The sequence below is a fragment of the Salvelinus namaycush genome, chromosome 3 (assembly GCF_016432855.1).
Source record: "Salvelinus namaycush isolate Seneca chromosome 3, SaNama_1.0, whole genome shotgun sequence".
Taxonomy (NCBI): Eukaryota; Metazoa; Chordata; class Actinopteri; order Salmoniformes; family Salmonidae; genus Salvelinus; species Salvelinus namaycush.
Window position 1 is genome coordinate 91,678,020 of NC_052309.1, and position 20,077 is coordinate 91,698,096.

The 20,077-nt window shown below is 42.9% G+C and overlaps 1 protein-coding gene and 1 long non-coding RNA gene across 2 annotated transcripts in view; one reads left to right on the forward strand and one right to left on the reverse strand.

Moving 5' to 3' along the window:
* LOC120042479 (serine/threonine-protein kinase SMG1-like) overlaps positions 1-7,853 on the reverse strand; it is a 93,871-nt gene extending 86,018 nt beyond the window's left edge. The window contains exons 1-2 of the mRNA XM_038987315.1: positions 7,585-7,853; positions 5,869-6,053 (exon numbers count right to left, since the gene is read on the reverse strand). Of these exons, the coding sequence (XP_038843243.1) occupies positions 5,869-6,053; positions 7,585-7,661 (262 nt within the window). The 5' untranslated portion in view covers positions 7,662-7,853. The remainder of the gene's footprint in view (positions 1-5,868; positions 6,054-7,584) is intronic.
* On the forward strand, positions 7,501-11,484 carry LOC120042487. The gene is made up of 3 exons (XR_005476116.1): positions 7,501-7,948; positions 8,063-8,165; positions 11,377-11,484. It is a non-coding gene; the product is annotated as an uncharacterized LOC120042487 (long non-coding RNA).
* Positions 11,485-20,077: the final 8,593 nt, after the last annotated feature.

A 20,077-nucleotide genomic window follows, 5' to 3' on the forward strand; every position in this document is an offset into this window, starting at 1 on the left:
TTATAATGAACATGATTATAGCGGACAGGAGGACCTGATCCTAGATCATAATGAACAGATCCTAAATCAGCACACCTACTCTGAGATGTAAAATAAATTGTCAGACTCCAGCCACCCAAGTCACAGACAGTTCTCTCTGCTAACGCACGGCAAGCAGTACCGATGCACCAAGTCTGGAACCAACAGGACCCTGAACAGCTTCTACCCCCAAGCCAACAGACTGATTAATAGTTAGTTAAATAGTTAACCAAGTCATCAGACTGATCAATAGTTAGTTAAATAGTTAAGCAAGTCATCAGACTGATCAATATTTAGTTAAATAGTTAACCAAGTCATCAGACTGATCAATAGTTAGTTAAATAGTTAACCAAGTCATCAGACTGATAAATAGTTAAATAATAGAACACAGACTATCCGTATTGACCATTTTTACACTAACTATTTTGACTCATCACATACGCTGCTGTTACTGTTTATTATCTATCCTGTTGCCAACTCACTTAATCCTGTTGCCAACTCACTTTATCCCTACCTATATGTACACATCTACCTCCATTACCTCGTACCCCTGCACATTGACTCTGTACTGGTATCCCCTGTATATAGCCAAGTTATCATTGACTCGGTACTGGTACCCCGTGTATATAGCCAAGTTATCATTGACTCGGTACTGGTACCCCGTGTATATAGCCAAGTTATCATTGACTCTGTACTGGTACCCCGTGTATATAGCCAAGTTATCATTGTACTGGTACCCTGTGTATATAGCCATGTTATCATTGTACTGGTACCCCGTGTATATAGCCACGTTATCATTGACTCTGTACTAGTACCCTGTGTATATAGCCATGTTATCATTGTACTGGTACCCCGTGTATATAGCCAAGTTATCATTGACTCTGTACTGGTACCCTGTGTATATAGCCATGTTATCATTGACTCTGTACTGGTACCCCGTGTATATAGCCAATTTATCATTGACTTGGTACTGGTACCCCGTGTATATAGCCATGTTATCATTGACTCTGTACTGGTACCCTGTGTATATAGCCAAGTTATCATCGACTCAGTACTGGTACCCCATGTATATAACCAAGTTATCATTGACTCTGTACTGGTACCCTGTGTATATAGCCATGTTATCATTGTACTGGTACCCCGTGTATATAGCCAAGTTATCATTGACTAGGTACTGGTACCCTGTGTACATAACCACATTATCATTGACTCGGTACTGGTAACCCCTGTATATAGCCAAGTTATCATCGATTTGGTACTGGTACCCCTGTATTTAGCCAAGTTATCATCGACTAGGTACGGGTACCCCGTGTATATAGCCATGTTATCGACTCGGTACTGGTAACCCTTGTATATAGCCAAGTTATCATTGACTGGGTACTGGTAACCCCTGTATATAGCCAAGTTATCATTGACTGGGTACTGGTAACCCCTGTATATAGCCAAGTTATCATTGACTGGGTACTGGTAACCCCTGTATATAGCCAAGTTATCATTGACTCGGTACTGGTAACCCCTGTATATAACCAAGTTATCATTGACTCGGTATTGGTAACCCGTGTATATAGCCAAGTTATCATTGACTGGGTACTGGTAACCCCTGTATATAGCCAAGTTATCATTGACTCTGTACTGGTAACCCCTGTATATAACCAAGTTATCATTGACTCGGTACTGGTAACCCGTGTATATAGCCAAGTTATCATTGACTCGATACTGGTAACCCGTGTATATAGCCAAGTTATCATTGACTAGGTACTGGTAACCCGTGTATATAGCCAAGTTATCATTGACTCGGTACTGGTAACCCGTGTATATAGCCAAGTTATCATTGACTGTGTACTGGTACCCTGTGTATATAACCAAAGTTATCATTGACTGTGTACTGGTACCCCGTGTATATAAACAAGTAATCATTGACTGGGTTACTGGTACCCCGTGTATACAACCAAGTTATCGTTAGTCATTGTGTATTAATTCCTTGTGTCATTATTTTTCTCTCTTCATTGTTGGGAAGGGCTCGTTAGAAAGCATTTCACTGTTAGTCTACATCTGTTGTTTACGAAGCATGTGACAAAACATTTTAACATGCTTCGTGGATACAGGGCCCAGGACACCTACACCACCCGATGTCACAGGAAGGCCATAAAGATCATCAAGGACAACAACCACCCGAGCCACTGCCTGTTCACCCCGCTATCATCCAGAAGGCGAGGTCAGTACAGGTGCATCAAAGCAGGGACCGAGAGACTGAAAAACAGCTTCTATCTCAAGGCCATCAGACTGTTAAACAGCCACCACTAACATTTAGTGGCTGCTGCCAACATACTGACTCAACTCCAGCTCACTTTAATAATGGAAATTAATGGAAATTGATCAAAAAATGTATCACTATCCACTTTAAACAATGCCACTTAATATAATGTTTACATACCCTACATTACTCATCTCATATGTATATACTGTACACTATATCATCTACTGCATCTTGCCATCTTTATGTAATACATGTATCACTAGCCACTTGAAACTATGCCACTTTTATATGTTTACATACCCTACATTACTCATCTCATATGTATATACTGTACTCGATACCATCTACTGCATCTTGCCTATGCCGTTCTGTACCATCACTCATTCATACATCTTTATATACATATTCTTTATCCCTTTACACTTGTGTATAAGGTAGTAGTTGTGAAATTGATAGGTTAGATTACTCGTTGGTTATTACTGCATTGTCGGAACTAGAAGCACAAGCATTTCGCTACACTCGCATTAACATCTGCTAACCATGTGTATGTGACAAATAACATTTGATTTTGGTAACGACTGGCTAATGTGAACAACAATCCCAACGCGGCTTTTTAACGTTCAGAAACTTAAATAACCATCACTTGCGATACGGCTTTTGAAACAAATGGCCCTCATCTTTCATCAGCCAGAAAGAATCCTTCAAATAAAATAGTAACTTATTATCCACGAAGCATGTTAAAATGTTATTTGTCACATGCTTCATAAACTACAGATGTAGACTACCAGTTTAGCACAGATCCATACAGCTATCCGACTAAAATACACTTCCCCAGTTAGCTTACACACAGGTGTTAGGAGCGCAGTAGATGGCTAATTAGCACAGATCCATACAGCTATCTGACTAAACTACACTTCCCCAGTTAGCTTACACACAGGTGTTAGGAGCGCAGTAGATGGCTAATTAGCACAGATCCATACAGCTATCTGACTAAACTACACTTCCCCAGTTAGCTTACACACAGGTGTTAGGAGCGCAGTAGATGGCTAATTAGCACAGATCCATACAGCTATCTGACTAAACTACACTTCCCCAGTTAGCTTACACACAGGTGTTAGGAGCGCAGTAGATGGCTAATTAGCACAGATCCATACAGCTATCCGACTAAACTACACTTCCCCAGTTAGCTTACACACAGGTGTTAGGAGCGCAGTAGATGGCTAATTAGCACAGATCCATACAGCTATCTGACTAAACTACACTTCCCCAGTTAGCTTACACACAGGTGTTAGGAGCGCAGTAGATGGCTAATTAGCACAGATCCATACAGCTATCTGACTAAACTACACTTCCCCAGTTAGCTTACACACAGGTGTTAGGAGCGCAGTAGATGGCTAATTAGCACAGATCTATACAGCTATCTGACTAAACTACACTTCCCCAGTTAGCTTACACACAGGTGTTAGGAGCGCAGTAGATGGCTAATTAGCACAGATCCATACAGCTATCTGACTAAACTACACTTCCCCAGTTAGCTTACACACAGGTGTTAGGAGCGCAGTAGATGGCTAATTAGCACAGATCCATACAGCTATCTGACTAAACTACACTTCCCCAGTTAGCTTACACACAGGTGTTAGGAGCGCAGTAGATGGCTAATTAGCACAGGTGGTCAAGCTCGGTCTTCCGTCAGTTTTCTGTAAACAAGCGTTGTAATATGGAGATATGGCCGTGAGGGAACACTAACCCTAAGTAGTAGTAGTATAGAGAGAATAGGGTGCCATTGGGTCCTGGTCTAAAGTAGTGCACTACATAGGGAATAGGGTGCCATTTGAGACACATCCTCCTCTACCATGAGGGCAGATATCTGTGGGGGAACCCGGGGATTCACGGTGCTTTCCTTCTTCCAGATGCCTGGGACAGATACGCACTACAGAGACGAGAGGTCGCTTTCTCTTTCACTTCAACAGAAACATTAAGCCAACGCGAGTCTGAGGACCCAGGAAGGAAAGAGGGAGAGAAGCTGGATGAGTCCTAAAGACACCACTACCAGTTTATTAGTCATTTACACAGAACACACAGGGTGTCTATAGTCCAATGACATGATGACTACAGGTTCACCTCTGGACAATGTGACCACAACAACAGATACACTAATACAAATAGGCTCCTGGTCTAAAGCAGTGCACTATATATCAAATCAAACTTTATTTGTCACATGCGCCGAATACAACAAGTGTAGACCTTACAGTGAAATGCTTAATTACAAGCCCTCAACCAGCAGTGCAGTTCAAGAAGAGTTAAGAAATTTACCAAATAAACTAAAGTAAAAAATAAAAACACAATAACATAACGAGGCTACATACAGGGGGTACAGGTTAGAGGTCAATTGTACATGTAGGTAGGGGTGAAATGACTATGCATAGATATAGGGAATAGGGTGCCATTGGGCCCTGGTCTAAAGTAGTGCACTATATAGAGAATAGGGTGTAATTTCACACACAGCCGCTGTCAGGTGTGTCAGCATTTACTGCTAACCTAACCCCATAACAACCCAAGCCTGGTCTCATGTACTGCTAACCTAACCCCATAACAACCCAAGCATGGTCTCATGTACTGCTAAACTAACCCCATAACAACCCAAGTATGGTCTCATGTACTGCTAACCTAACCCCATAACAACCCAAGCATGGTCTCATGTACTGCTAACCTAACCCCATAACAACCCAAGCATGGTCTCATGTACTGCTAAACTAACCCCATAACAACCCAAGTATGGTCTCATGTACTGCTAACCTAACCCCATAACAACCCAAGTATGGTCTCATGTACTGCTAACCTAACCCCATAACAACCCAAGCATGGTCTCATGTACTGCTAAACTAACCCCATAACAACCCAAGTATGGTCTCATGTACCGCTAAACTGACCCCATAATAACCCAAGCCTGGTCTCAGATCTGTTTGTGCGGCACAAACAGATCCGGAACCAGGCTACTAAGGTTGGCAGGCCTGGACCAAGCTACTATAATACACAGCACCCCTGCCTAGGTCGGCAGGCCTGAACCAGGCTACTATAATACACAGCACCCCTGCCTAGGTCGGCAGGCCTGAACCAGGCTACTATAATACACAGCACCCCTGCCTAGGTCGGCAGGCCTGAACCAGGCTACTATAATACACAGCACCCCTGCCTAGGTTGGCAGGCCTGAACCAGGCTACTATAATACACAGCACCCCTGCCTAGGTCGGCAGGCCTGAACCAGGCTACTATAATACACAGCACCACTGCCTAGGTCGGCAGGCCTGGACCAAGCTACTATAATACACAGCACCCCTGCCTAGGTCGGCAGGCCTGTTACGAATCCCCTTTTACTCTTTAGAGAAATGGGTAGCAGGTCTGCCTACAGTGAGACCCGCAAGGGGCGTAACAGTCGTAGCTCACTTAAATACCTACAGTACCAACAACATGTTGCAGACAGGCAGTATCACCCTCCCCCAGCCCACACCCAACCCCAGCCCACACACACCCCAGCATGCTGCAGACAGGCAGGCCACATGCTGCAGACAGAAGATAGTAACAGTAACACCCACCCCCTTCGTCCAGTGTGTCTGCGGTGTCTGGGAAGGCATCATGTAGGAGAGGTGGGGAGACAGGCCGGTCCGAGGTTGCTACTCCCACTGCTGTTGGGTCGTATACAGCTGCTGCAGCTGGACCCAGGTCTCTGGTGGCGATGCACTTCACACCGTCCTGGCTAGCTGCTGACACGCTGTCGCCTCTGAAGCAGGCGGACAGAGGAACAGACACACAGGGGGGGCAGGACACAAACACAGTCAGTGAAATCCCACAGGGAAGACAGTCAGGGCAACTTGTACTTGACCAATGCTAAATGACTGTGGTTCAAAATTCTTATTTACAATGACGGCCTACCGGGGAAGAGTGGGTTAACTGCCTTGTTCAGGGGCAGAAGGACAGATTTTTACATTGTCAGCTCGGGAATTCGATCCAGCAACCTTGCCACCCCATCATAACTTATATGGACACACTCCCTACAGTTTGACAATCTCACCCCAATCTGGTTTACAAGTCTAGGATTTAACAACTGGATACATGGATGGGGAAATTATTCTAGCTAATTTACAGCTCTGTAGAATAGTTTCTATAAGACTATGAGCATTTGTCTGAACAGAAACGTCAAATGGAGGTCTCAACTGAAGGAACGTTTTAACACCACCTCCCTCTCTTTGATCAAGAACTGATTAACTTGCATAATATACTTTATTGATGTCCCCGTGCAATTCAAATCACGAAATTCAAACCCCTGACAGCACTGCTAAATCGCTTTCGTTTGCTGGTCAAGGGTGGTACCGCGCAAACTAGTAAAGCTAGCAGGTTAGCAATCAGTTAGCAAGCGTTAAAACCCAGTAGCTAGTTAGTTAGCTCTCTTCTGGCTAGTTACTTTGAGCGATAACTAGGTAGCCAATATCAACTGTCAAACGGACGTTATCTAGCTAATCATTGTTGACCAGATAACGTTACACAAGACAGCAGGAAAGACAAACGTTGCCCACTGATGGCCAATCGTTCGGTAGCCAGCTAGAAAGCCAATGTTGCCACACTTTACGTTAGCACACCATTTGATGTCAAATCAGTTTACTGTTCCGGATACCGCGTTATCAAAGCACAACCAACCAACGACTGGTACTGTAGCTATCTACCTAACAAGCTCTGGGGACAAAGGTGAAGAAAGTTAGAACCTAGCTAAAGAACACTAGCCATAGTTAGCTGCTAGTTGGCTAACGTCATATGCTGCCACGATGTGCGCTTTGAGTTAACGTCAGCTAGCCAACTAACGTTAACTAGCTGGCTACCAAGTGGAGGTAACATGTCATCTCAGTGACAATGAATATTGGCTAATAGTAATAACTAGCAATAGCTAGCTAACACCACTTCCACTGTTACCGAAATAGCTTCCAAACATTGGCTTCTCTTACCAGGTTAGCTAGCTAGCCATGTATACCTAAACACGAGGAAAGCATAGCAATGCAATGCGGCAGGTTGTTTTGAGTCAAAATAAATGCGCAAAGTGTTGGTTAGCCTTGATAGCGTAGTTAGCTAGTTTGGATAACGTTAGCAAACTTGAGCGTTAGCTTACTTGTTTGCTGGCTAGCTACTGATATCAAGCCATTTCCCTAACGTGTGGGAACCCAAGTGTCTGACCAGCTAGCTAGCTAAATAAAGAAGCTGAGGTTAGGCCCAGCGAATCCCCGTTCTATTTTAGACTGTCTCCCCCGTGGCGCGATACCAACCTGGGCTGCCAATCATTCCAGTTTCGCTGCAGTTTGTGGGCGCTGCTAAGCCGAAACCCAAGGGCTTTACGGCTCATTACCTTTGCGAGAACAGCATGACCTGCTCTCAACGGGATAAAATTCCGTGAACAAGCGTATTTGCTCGCTATCTGTTTATTTTATGTCCATTAATGGACCCGCTACAGCTATCGGTGTGCGTTATGTTTTGTGTCGGGTCGGCCTCCTTTCTTTTTTTTCTCTCCTTTATTTTTTGTCTCCCACTCCTTCTTCGATTCTTGATGAAAGAGCCACTGGCCCCTTCGCTTTATAACAGCGCCACCTGCCGGACTTTAGAACGACGAAGCAAGAGCTGTGACTGCAACAGGTTTGATCAAATAACCCAGAGATTTACCTAGCTAACTTCACTGACCCTCAAAAAACATACAAAAAATAGAAACCGATGTTCATGTCCTCTTCTTCTTCTCAATCTCCTCTGCAGCTAGTTTAATTTTTTGCACATCACTTGGAATATGCGTTGCTAAGCGACAGCATCAGGAGTGGGAGTGAGGAGAGAGCATGCATGCAGCAACAGAGGATGCAAGGTAAAGATGAGCAGAATTCAAAGCATTATGGTGTGTGTAGTAGTGCAAACTTTAATGGGTTTTTTTCTCCATAAAATGTTCATATAGCACACACACACACACACACACACACACACACGCACACGCACACACACACACACACACACACACACACACACACAAACAGCTATGTCTTACTATACCAACAATTGATTCCCATTCACACACACATACACATGTGTACACATATTGTTTCTGAAATATGAAACTGTAAGCTGTAACAGCTGACAAATGAACCACAGGGTAAGACAAAACCCCCTCTCTCTACTGTAAAGAAGCTGTAACAGCTGACAAATTAACCACAGGGTAGGACAAAACCCCCTCCCTCTACTGTAAAGAAGCTACATTCTTGTCTCTTCTGTAGATGTTATAACCATGTATTGCTACCACTGTGTCTTCAAAGGAATGATGTGTGAGTGAGTTTCAGATATGAATTTATGCATGTTATCTTTTACTAGCACGTTATCAAATTTCATGAACCTTGTTTCTTAGGCTACGTATGTTAATGTGGCCTATTTTTAGCACTTTACTGGGATGTTTCATTGTTTTTATTGCTTTACTTATCAGAAGAAGACAGCAATATTTACACTGAACAAAAATATAAACACAACATGCAACAATTTCAACGATTTTACTGAGTTTCATTTCATCTAAGGTAATCAGTCAGTTGAAATATATAGGCCCTTATTTATGGATTTCACATGACTGGGAATACAGATATTCATCTGTTGGTCACAGATACCTTAAAAAAAAAAGGTAGTGGCGTGGATCAGAAAACCAGTCAGTATCTGGTGTGACCACCATTTGCCTCATGCAGCGCAACACATCTCCTTCACATAGAGTTGATCAGGCTGTTGATTGTGGCCTGTGGAATGTTGACCCACTCCTCTTCAATGGTTGTGCGAAGTTGCTGGATATTGGCGGGAACTGGAACATGTTGTAATACACGTCGATCCAGAGCATCCCAAACATGCTCAATGGGTGACATGTCAGGTGAGTATGCAGGCCATGGAAGAACTGGGACATTTTTAGCTTCCGGGAATTGTGTACAGATCCTTGCGACATGGGGCCGTGCATTATCATGCTGAAACATGAGATGATGGCGGCGGATGAATGGCACGAAAATGGACCTCAGGATCTCTGTGCATTCAATTTGCCATCGATAAAATGCAATGTGTTCGTTGCCCGTATGACATCAGCAAACCGCTCGCCAACACGACACCATGGGGAACTCTGTTCACCACGTTGACATCAGCAAACCGCTCGCCAACACGACACCATGGGGAACTCTGTTCACCACGTTGACATCAGCAAACCGCTCGCCAACACGACACCATACCTGCCATCTGCCCGGTACAGTTGAAACTGGGATTCATCCGTGCAGAGCACATTTCTCCAGAGTGCCCACTGAAGTCGATTACAACGCCTAACTGCAGTCAGGTCAAGACCCTGGTGAGGACGACGAGCACGCAGATGAGCTTCCCTGAGAGTTTCTGCAGAAATTCTTTGGTTGTGTAAACCCAATCAGGGTTTAATCAGCGGCCCAGGTGGCTGGTCAAATTGTAGAATCCAGTTCCTACGTTTGAATATAAAAATCGATTTTATCAAACAAAACTATGCTACATTTTATCTCTGGGGCCCCAGGATGACAAATCAGAGCAAGATTACTGACTGTAAGTACATTATTTACATTCAGAGGTGAATGTATCGAACCAGTTGCCGTGATAAAAGTTTTTTGTTGTTATGCACTCTCCTCAAACAATACCATGGTATTTTTTCACTGTAATAGCTCCAGTAAATTGGACAGTGCATTTAGATTAACAAGAATTTTAACTTTCTGCCAATATCAGATATGTCAATGTCTAATTTTCTTGTTACTTACATCATCATGCTAATCACATTAGCACACGTTAGCTCAACCGATCCCGTAGAGGTTTTAACAGCCAATGACTCACAATGCTCCTAGTAGGGCAAACCGTCTCAGTGCTAACAGGATAACTCAGGTTGATATGTGCATGATACTGCTGACCATAGCATTCAGGGGAGTTATAGAAACATAAATTAGGTTACCCTCATCACTATCAAACGCTCCCTAAAACACTTCAGCGAGCAGGCCTATCTAATCAACCTGGCCCGGGTATCCTGGAAGGATATTGACCTCATCCCGTCAGTAGTGGATGCCTGTAGCCTCCAACCTCTCTCATTCTATTGGAGAGTGGCTCCAATAAATGAATGAATAGCGGCCAGGCAGTCTTCATGAGTGTGTGGAGCCACAATCCAATAGGATGAGGGAGGTTTGAGGCTACAGGGAGCAGGGGACACATTAGTTAATGAATATATCATTAGTGCACATAGTAGCAAAATGTTTTGGCAACTGAAAGTGTTATTGCAACAAAAACAAGAGTTTCTTATTGGACAGATTCAGGTAGGTGGTCCCTCCCCTTTTTCCGTCTGTTTTGGTGTCTAGTCAACACGAGCCTGACGATGATGTGCTATCACATTATCCCACAAGATGGCAGCACAGAGCAGAGGTGGAGTTTGAACTAAGCATATGCGAATAACGAATAATGTATTCAAACCCACATATTCAAACTTCTGCAACTCATTACATTAGAATAGAGGAGAGCTTTGCAGACTCATGATCATCTGCAGTATCTCTCTCTCTCTTTCAACATCTCTTCTTTCTCTCTCTCTCTCTCTCTCACACTCGCTTGCTCTCTCTCTTTCAACATCTCTTCTTTCTCGTCTCAGAATGGAATAAGAGAGGATTGGCCATGCAGCTCTCCTCACTATATAATAACAGATGATTGGTCATACAGCTCTCCTCACTAAATAATAACAGATGATTGGTCATACAGCTCTCCTCACTAAATAATAACAGATGATTGGCCATACAGCTCTCCTCACTATATAATAAGAAAATGATGAGGTCTGTGTGGTTGTTTTTGTTTAACTGTCCACTCTCTCTCTCTCTCTCTCTCTCTCTCTCTCTCTCTCTCTCTCTCTCTCTCTCTCTCTCTCTCTCTCTCTCTCTCTCTCTCTCTCTCTCTCTCTCTCTCTCTCTCTCTCTCTCTCTCTCTCTCTCTCTCTCTCTCTCTCTCTCTCTCTCTCTCTCTCTCTCTCTCTCTCTCTCTCTTCCACCTGTCCTTGTGCTTGTCTCCACCCCCTCCAGGTGTCACCCATCTTCCCCACTTATCCTCTGAGTATTTATACTGGTGTTTTCTGTCTGTCTGTGCCAGTTCGTCTTGTTTGTCTCAACTACTGTTTTTCCCCAGTCTCTTTTTTTTCTCGCCCTCCTGGTTTTTGACCCTTGACTGTCCTGACCCTGTATCCACCACTCTGCCTGACCCTGAGCCTGCCTGCCGTCCTGTACCTTGACCTCTACTCTGGATTACCGACCCCTGCCTGACCTGAGCCTGTCATCCTGTACCTTGACCTCTACTCTGGATTATCGACCTCTGCCTGACCTGAGCCTGCCGTCCTGTACCTTGACCTCTACTCTGGATTATCGACCCCTGCCTGACCTGAGCCTGTCATCCTGTACCTTGACCTCTACTCTGGATTATCGACCCCTGCCTGACCTGAGCCTGCCGTCCTGTACCTTGACCTCTACTCTGGATTACCGACCCCTGCCTGACCTGAGCCTGCCGTCCTGTACCTTGACCTCTACTCTGGATTACCGACCCCTGCCTGACCCTGAGCCTGCCGTCCTGTACCTTGACCTCTACTCTGGATTATCGACCCCTGCCTGCCTTGTCCTGCCGTCCTGTACCTTGACCTCTACTCTGGATTACCGACCCCTGCCTGCCTTGACCTGTCGTTTGCCTGCCCCTGGTGTTACTATAAACAGTGTTACTTCACACAGTCTGCACTTGGGTCTTACCTTGATTCCTGATATCAACATTAAACTCCAAAGGAATAAAGACATTTATTCCAAATGTCATATTATGTGCAAATAATTAAATTACAAAAGGAAATAAATAAACATAAATATGGGTTGTATATACAATGTTGTTTGTTCTTCACTGGTTGCCCTTTTTTTGTGGCAACAGGTCACAAATGTTGCTTCTGTGATGGCACACTGTGGTGTTTCACCCAATAGATATGAGATTCTATCAAAATTGGGTTTGTTTTTGAACTCTTTATGGGTCTGTGTAATCTGAGATATGTGTCTCTAATATGGTCATACATTTGGCAGGAGGTTAGGAAGTGCAGCTCAGTTTCCACCTCATTTTGTAGGCAGTGTGCACATAGCCTAGGCAAACTTGAGAGACAAGTCTGCCAACTGCGGCCTTTGTCAATAGCAAGGCTATGCTCACTGAGTCTGTTCATAGTCAAAGCTTTCCTTAAGTTTGGGTCAGTCACAGTGATCAGGTATTCTGCCACTGTACTCTCTGTTTAGGGCCAAATATCATTCTAGTTTGCAAAATTCTTTCCCATGTGTAAAGTAATTATCGTTTTGTTTTCTCATGATTTGTTTGGGTCTAATTGTGTTGCTGTCCTGGGGCTCTGTGGGGTCTGTTTGTGTTTGTGAACAGAGCCCCAGGACCAGCTTGCTTAGAGGACTCTTTTCCAGGTCCATCTCTTTGTAGGTGAAGGCTTTGTTATGGAAGGTTTGGGAATCGCTTCCTTGGTGGTTGTAGAATTTAACGTCTGTTTTCTGGATTTTGATCATTAGTGGGTATTGGCCTAATGCATTATTTGGTGTTCTACGTTGTACACGAAGGATGTTGTTGCAGAATTCTGCCTGCAGAGTCGCAATTTGGTGTTTGTCCCATTGTGTGAGTTCTTGGTTGGTGGGCGGACCCCCGACCTCACAATCATAAAGGACAATGGGTCCTATAACTGATTCAAATCAAATCAAGTTTATTTTATATAGCCCTTCGTACATCAGCTAATATCTCAAAGTGCTGTACAGAAACCCAGCCTAAAACACCAAACAGCAAGCAATGCAGGTGTAGAAGCACGGTGGCTAGGAAAAACTCCCTAGAAAGGCCAAAACCTAGGAAGAAACCTAGAGAGGAACCAGGCTATGAGGGGTGGCCAGTCCTCTTCTGGCTGTGCCGGGTGGAGATTATAACAGAACATGGCCAAGATGTTCAAAATGTTCATAAGTGACAAGCATGGTCAAATAATAATCAAGAATAAATGTCGGTTGGCTTTTCATAGCCGATCATTAAGAGTTGAAAACAGCAGGTCTGGGACAGGTAGGGGTTCCATAACCGCAGGCAGAACAGTTGAAACAGACCACCATAGTGATTCAAGTATTTTTAGCATTTTTAGCCAGATCCTAATTGGTATGTAGAATTTGATGTTCCTTTTGATGGCATAGAAGGCCCTTCTTGCCTCGTCTCTCAGATCGTTCACAGCTTTGTGGAAGTTGGTGTTTAGGCCGAGGTATGTATAGTTTTTTGTGTGCTCTAGGGTAACGGTGTCTAGATGGAATTTGTATTCGTGGTCCTGGACCTTTTTTGGAAACCCATAATTTTTGTCCTACAGAGATTTACTGTCAGGGCCCAGGTCTGACAGAATCTGTGCAGAAGATCTAGGTGCTGCTGTATCCCCCCCCCCCCCCCCCCCCTCTCTCTCCACACTAACTTTCCTTGGCCTCCACTTTGCACACACACACATACACACATACACACAACACACACATCATGTTGCCAGGAAACAGCGCAGTACAATAAACAGTGTCCAAGTCAAGTGGTTTCTCTCTGACAGTGAAGGGCATGGCGGTGATGACAGCTGATGACTAAAGAAGGGGAACACTGGTTATAACTATCTAGACATGTTAGAGAGGACAGAAGTTATAACTATCTAGACATGGTAGAGAGGACAGAAGTTATAACTGTCTGGACATGGTAGAGAGGACAGAAGTTATAACTATCTAGACATGGTAGAGAGGACAGAAGTTATAACTGTCTGGACATGGTAGAGAGGACAGAAGTTATAACTGTCTGGACATGGCAGAGAGGACAGAAGTTATAACTGTCTAGACATGGTAGAGAGGACAGAAGTTATAACTATATAGACATGGTAGAGAGGACAGAAGTTATAACTGGACATGGTAGAGAGGACAGAAGTTATAACTATATAGACATGGTAGAGAGGACAGAAGTTATAACTATATAGACATGGTAGAGAGGACAGAAGTTATAACTGTCTAGACATGGTAGAGAGGACAGAAGTTATAACTGGACATGGTAGAGAGGACAGAAGTTATAACTGGACATGGTAGAGAGGACAGAAGTTATAACTATCTAGACATGGTAGAGAGGACAGAAGTTATAACTGTCTGGACATGGTAGAGAGGACAGAAGTTATAACTGGACATGGTAGAGAGGACAGAAGTTATAACTATCTAGACATGGTAGAGAGGACAGAAGTTATAACTATCTAGACATGGTAGAGAGGACAGAAGTTATAACTATCTAGACATGGTAGAGAGGACAGAAGTTATAACTATCTAGACATGGTAGAGAGGACAGAAGTTATAACTGTCTAGACATGGTAGAGAGGACAGAAGTTATAACTGTCTAGACATGGTAGAGAGGACAGAAGTTATAACTGGACATGGTAGAGAGGACAGAAGTTATAACTGGACATGGTAGAGAGGACAGAAGTTATAACTGTCTGGACATGGTAGAGAGGGCAGAAGTTATAACTGTCTAGACATGGTAGAGAGGACAGAAGTTATAACTGGACATGGTAGAGAGGACAGAAGTTATAACTGTCTGGACATGGTAGAGAGGACAGAAGTTATAACTGGACATGGTAGAGAGGACAGAAGTTATAACTGGACATGGTAGAGAGGACAGAAGTTATAACTATCTAGACATGGTAGAGAGGACAGAAGTTATAACTGTCTGGACATGGTAGAGAGGACAGAAGTTATAACTGGACATGGTAGAGAGGACAGAAGTTATAACTGGACATGGTAGAGAGGACAGAAGTTATAACTATCTAGACATGGTAGAGAGGACAGAAGTTATAACTGTCTAGACATGGTAGAGAGGACAGAAGTTATAACTGTCTGGACATGGTAGAGAGGACAGAAGTTATAACTGGACATGGTAGAGAGGACAGAAGTTATAACTGGACATGGTAGAGAGGACAGAAGTTATAACTGGACATGGTAGAGAGGACAGAAGTTATAACTGGACATGGTAGAGAGGACAGAAGTTATAACTATATAGACATGGTAGAGAGGACAGAAGTTATAACTGTCTGGACATGGTAGAGAGGACAGAAGTTATAACTATCTAGACATGGTAGAGAGGACAGAAGTTATAACTGTCTGGACATGGTAGAGAGGACAGAAGTTATAACTGTCTGGACATGGTAGAGAGGACAGAAGTTATAACTGTCTAGACATGGTAGAGAGGACAGAAGTTATAACTATATAGACATGGTAGAGAGGACAGAAGTTATAACTGGACATGGTAGAGAGGACAGAAGTTATAACTATATAGACATGGTAGAGAGGACAGAAGTTATAACTATATAGACATGGTAGAGAGGACAGAAGTTATAACTGTCTAGACATGGTAGAGAGGACAGAAGTTATAACTGGACATGGTAGAGAGGACAGAAGTTATAACTGGACATGGTAGAGAGGACAGAAGTTATAACTATCTAGACATGGTAGAGAGGACAGAAGTTATAACTGTCTGGACATGGTAGAGAGGACAGAAGTTATAACTGGACATGGTAGAGAGGACAGAAGTTATAACTATCTAGACATGGTAGAGAGGACAGAAGTTATAACTATCTAGACATGGTAGAGAGGACAGAAGTTATAACTATCTAGACATGGTAGAGAGGACAGAAGTTATAACTATCTAGACATGGTAGAGAGGACAGAAGTTATAACTGTCTAGACATGGTAGAGAGGACCGAAGTTATAACTGTCTAGACATGGTAGAGAGGACAGAAGTTATAACTGGACATGGTAGAGAGGACAGAAGTTATAACTGGACATGGTAGAGAGGACAGAAGTTATAACTGTCTAGACATGGTAGAGAGGACAGAAGTTATAACTGGACATGGTAGAGAGGACAGAAGTTATAACTGTCTGGACATGGTAGAGAGGACAGAAGTTATAACTGGACATGGTAGAGAGGACAGAAGTTATAACTGGACATGGTAGAGAGGACAGAAGTTATAACTATCTAGACATGGTAGAGAAAACAGAAGTTATAACTGTCTGGACATGGTAGAGAGGACAGAAGTTATAACTGGACATGGTAGAGAGGACAGAAGTTATAACTGGACATGGTAGAGAGGACAGAAGTTATAACTATCTAGACATGGTAGAGAGGACAGAAGTTATAACTGTCTAGACATGGTAGAGAGGACAGAAGTTATAACTGTCTGGACATGGTAGAGAGGACAGAAGTTATAACTGGACATGGTAGAGAGGACAGAAGTTATAACTGGACATGGTAGAGAGGACAGAAGTTATAACTGGACATGGTAGAGAGGACAGAAGTTATAACTGGACATGGTAGAGAGGACAGAAGTTATAACTATATAGACATGGTAGAGAGGACAGAAGTTATAACTGTCTGGACATGGTAGAGAGGACAGAAGTTATAACTATCTAGACATGGTAGAGAGGACAGAAGTTATAACTGTCTGGACATGGTAGAGAGGACAGAAGTTATAACTGTCTAGACATGGTAGAGAGGACAGAAGTTATAACTATATAGACATGGTAGAGAGGACAGAAGTTATAACTGGACATGGTAGAGAGGACAGAAGTTATAACTATATAGACATGGTAGAGAGGACAGAAGTTATAACTATATAGACATGGTAGAGAGGACAGAAGTTATAACTGTCTAGACATGGTAGAGAGGACAGAAGTTATAACTGGACATGGTAGAGAGGACAGAAGTTATAACTGGACATGGTAGAGAGGACAGAAGTTATAACTATCTAGACATGGTAGAGAGGACAGAAGTTATAACTGTCTAGACATGGTAGAGAGGACAGAAGTTATAACTATATAGACATGGTAGAGAGGACAGAAGTTATAACTGGACATGGTAGAGAGGACAGAAGTTATAACTATATAGACATGGTAGAGAGGACAGAAGTTATAACTATATAGACATGGTAGAGAGGACAGAAGTTATAACTGTCTAGACATGGTAGAGAGGACAGAAGTTATAACTGGACATGGTAGAGAGGACAGAAGTTATAACTGGACATGGTAGAGAGGACAGAAGTTATAACTATCTAGACATGGTAGAGAGGACAGAAGTTATAACTGTCTGGACATGGTAGAGAGGACAGAAGTTATAACTGGACATGGTAGAGAGGACAGAAGTTATAACTATCTAGACATGGTAGAGAGGACAGAAGTTATAACTATCTAGACATGGTAGAGAGGACAGAAGTTATAACTATCTAGACATGGTAGAGAGGACAGAAGTTATAACTATCTAGACATGGTAGAGAGGACAGAAGTTATAACTGTCTAGACATGGTAGAGAGGACCGAAGTTATAACTGTCTAGACATGGTAGAGAGGACAGAAGTTATAACTGGACATGGTAGAGAGGACAGAAGTTATAACTGGACATGGTAGAGAGGACAGAAGTTATAACTCTCTAGACATGGTAGAGAGGACAGAAGTTATAACTGGACATGGTAGAGAGGACAGAAGTTATAACTGTCTGGACATGGTAGAGAGGACAGAAGTTATAACTGGACATGGTAGAGAGGACAGAAGTTATAACTGGACATGGTAGAGAGGACAGAAGTTATAACTATCTAGACATGGTAGAGAAAACAGAAGTTATAACTGTCTGGACATGGTAGAGAGGACAGAAGTTATAACTGGACATGGTAGAGAGGACAGAAGTTATAACTGGACATGGTAGAGAGGACAGAAGTTATAACTATCTAGACATGGTAGAGAGGACAGAAGTTATAACTGTCTAGACATGGTAGAGAGGACAGAAGTTATAACTGTCTGGACATGGTAGAGAGGACAGAAGTTATAACTGGACATGGTAGAGAGGACAGAAGTTATAACTGGACATGGTAGAGAGGACAGAAGTTATAACTGGACATGGTAGAGAGGACAGAAGTTATAACTGGACATGGTAGAGAGGACAGAAGTTATAACTATATAGACATGGTAGAGAGGACAGAAGTTATAACTGTCTGGACATGGTAGAGAGGACAGAAGTTATAACTATCTAGACATGGTAGAGAGGACAGAAGTTATAACTGTCTGGACATGGTAGAGAGGACAGAAGTTATAACTGTCTAGACATGGTAGAGAGGACAGAAGTTATAACTATATAGACATGGTAGAGAGGACAGAAGTTATAACTGGACATGGTAGAGAGGACAGAAGTTATAACTATATAGACATGGTAGAGAGGACAGAAGTTATAACTATATAGACATGGTAGAGAGGACAGAAGTTATAACTGTCTAGACATGGTAGAGAGGACAGAAGTTATAACTGGACATGGTAGAGAGGACAGAAGTTATAACTGGACATGGTAGAGAGGACAGAAGTTATAACTATCTAGACATGGTAGAGAGGACAGAAGTTATAACTGTCTGGACATGGTAGAGAGGACAGAAGTTATAACTGGACATGGTAGAGAGGACAGAAGTTATAACTATCTAGACATGGTAGAGAGGACAGAAGTTATAACTATCTAGACATGGTAGAGAGGACAGAAGTTATAACTATCTAGACATGGTAGAGAGGACAGAAGTTATAACTATCTAGACATGGTAGAGAGGACAGAAGTTATAACTGTCTAGACATGGTAGAGAGGACCGAAGTTATAACTGTCTAGACATGGTAGAGAGGACAGAAGTTATAACTGGACATGGTAGAGAGGACAGAAGTTATAACTGGACATGGTAGAGAGGACAGAAGTTATAACTGTCTGGACATGGTAGAGAGGGCAGAAGTTATAACTGTCTAGACATGGTAGAGAGGACAGAAGTTATAACTGGACATGGTAGAGAGGACAGAAGTTATAACTGTCTGGACATGGTAGAGAGGACAGAAGTTATAACTGGACATGGTAGAGAGGACAGAAGTTATAACTGTCTGGACATGGTAGAGAGGACAGAAGTTATAACTGGACATGGTAGAGAGGACAGAAGTTATAACTATCTAGACATGGTAGAGAGGACAGAAGTTATAACTGTCTGGACATGGTAGAGAGGACAGAAGTTATAACTGGACATGGTAGAGAGGACAGAAGTTATAACTGGACATGGTAGAGAGGACAGAAGTTATAACTATCTAGACATGGTAGAGAGGACAGAAGTTATAACTGTCTAGACATGGTAGAGAGGACAGAAGTTATAACTGTCTGGACATGGTAGAGAGGACAGAAGTTATAACTGGACATGGTAGAGAGGACAGAAGTTATAACTGGACATGGTAGAGAGGACAGAAGTTATAACTGGACATGGTAGAGAGGACAGAAGTTATAACTGGACATGGTAGAGAGGACAGAAGTTATAACTGGACATGGTAGAGAGGACAGAAGTTATAACTGGACATGGTAGAGAGGACAGAAGTTATAACTGGACATGGTAGAGAGGACAGAAGTTACACACTAAAACTCTCAATCTGTCCTTATTTAGTACATCTGAGGCTCAGTGGACCGGGGCCACAACCTTTTTTCACACAGTGCTTCAATAACAAGTTAGGGAGCCCAACCGGGTCCGGGTTTGGTCGGGGTGGGCCGTCATTGTAAATAAACATTTGTTCTTAACCCACTTGCCTAGTTAAATTATATATTTTTTTAAACCCTGTCCATCCATTCAGGCACAGACTGGGACCACAAATCGGCCTTAAAGCCCCCATTATCAGCCATCATTAGC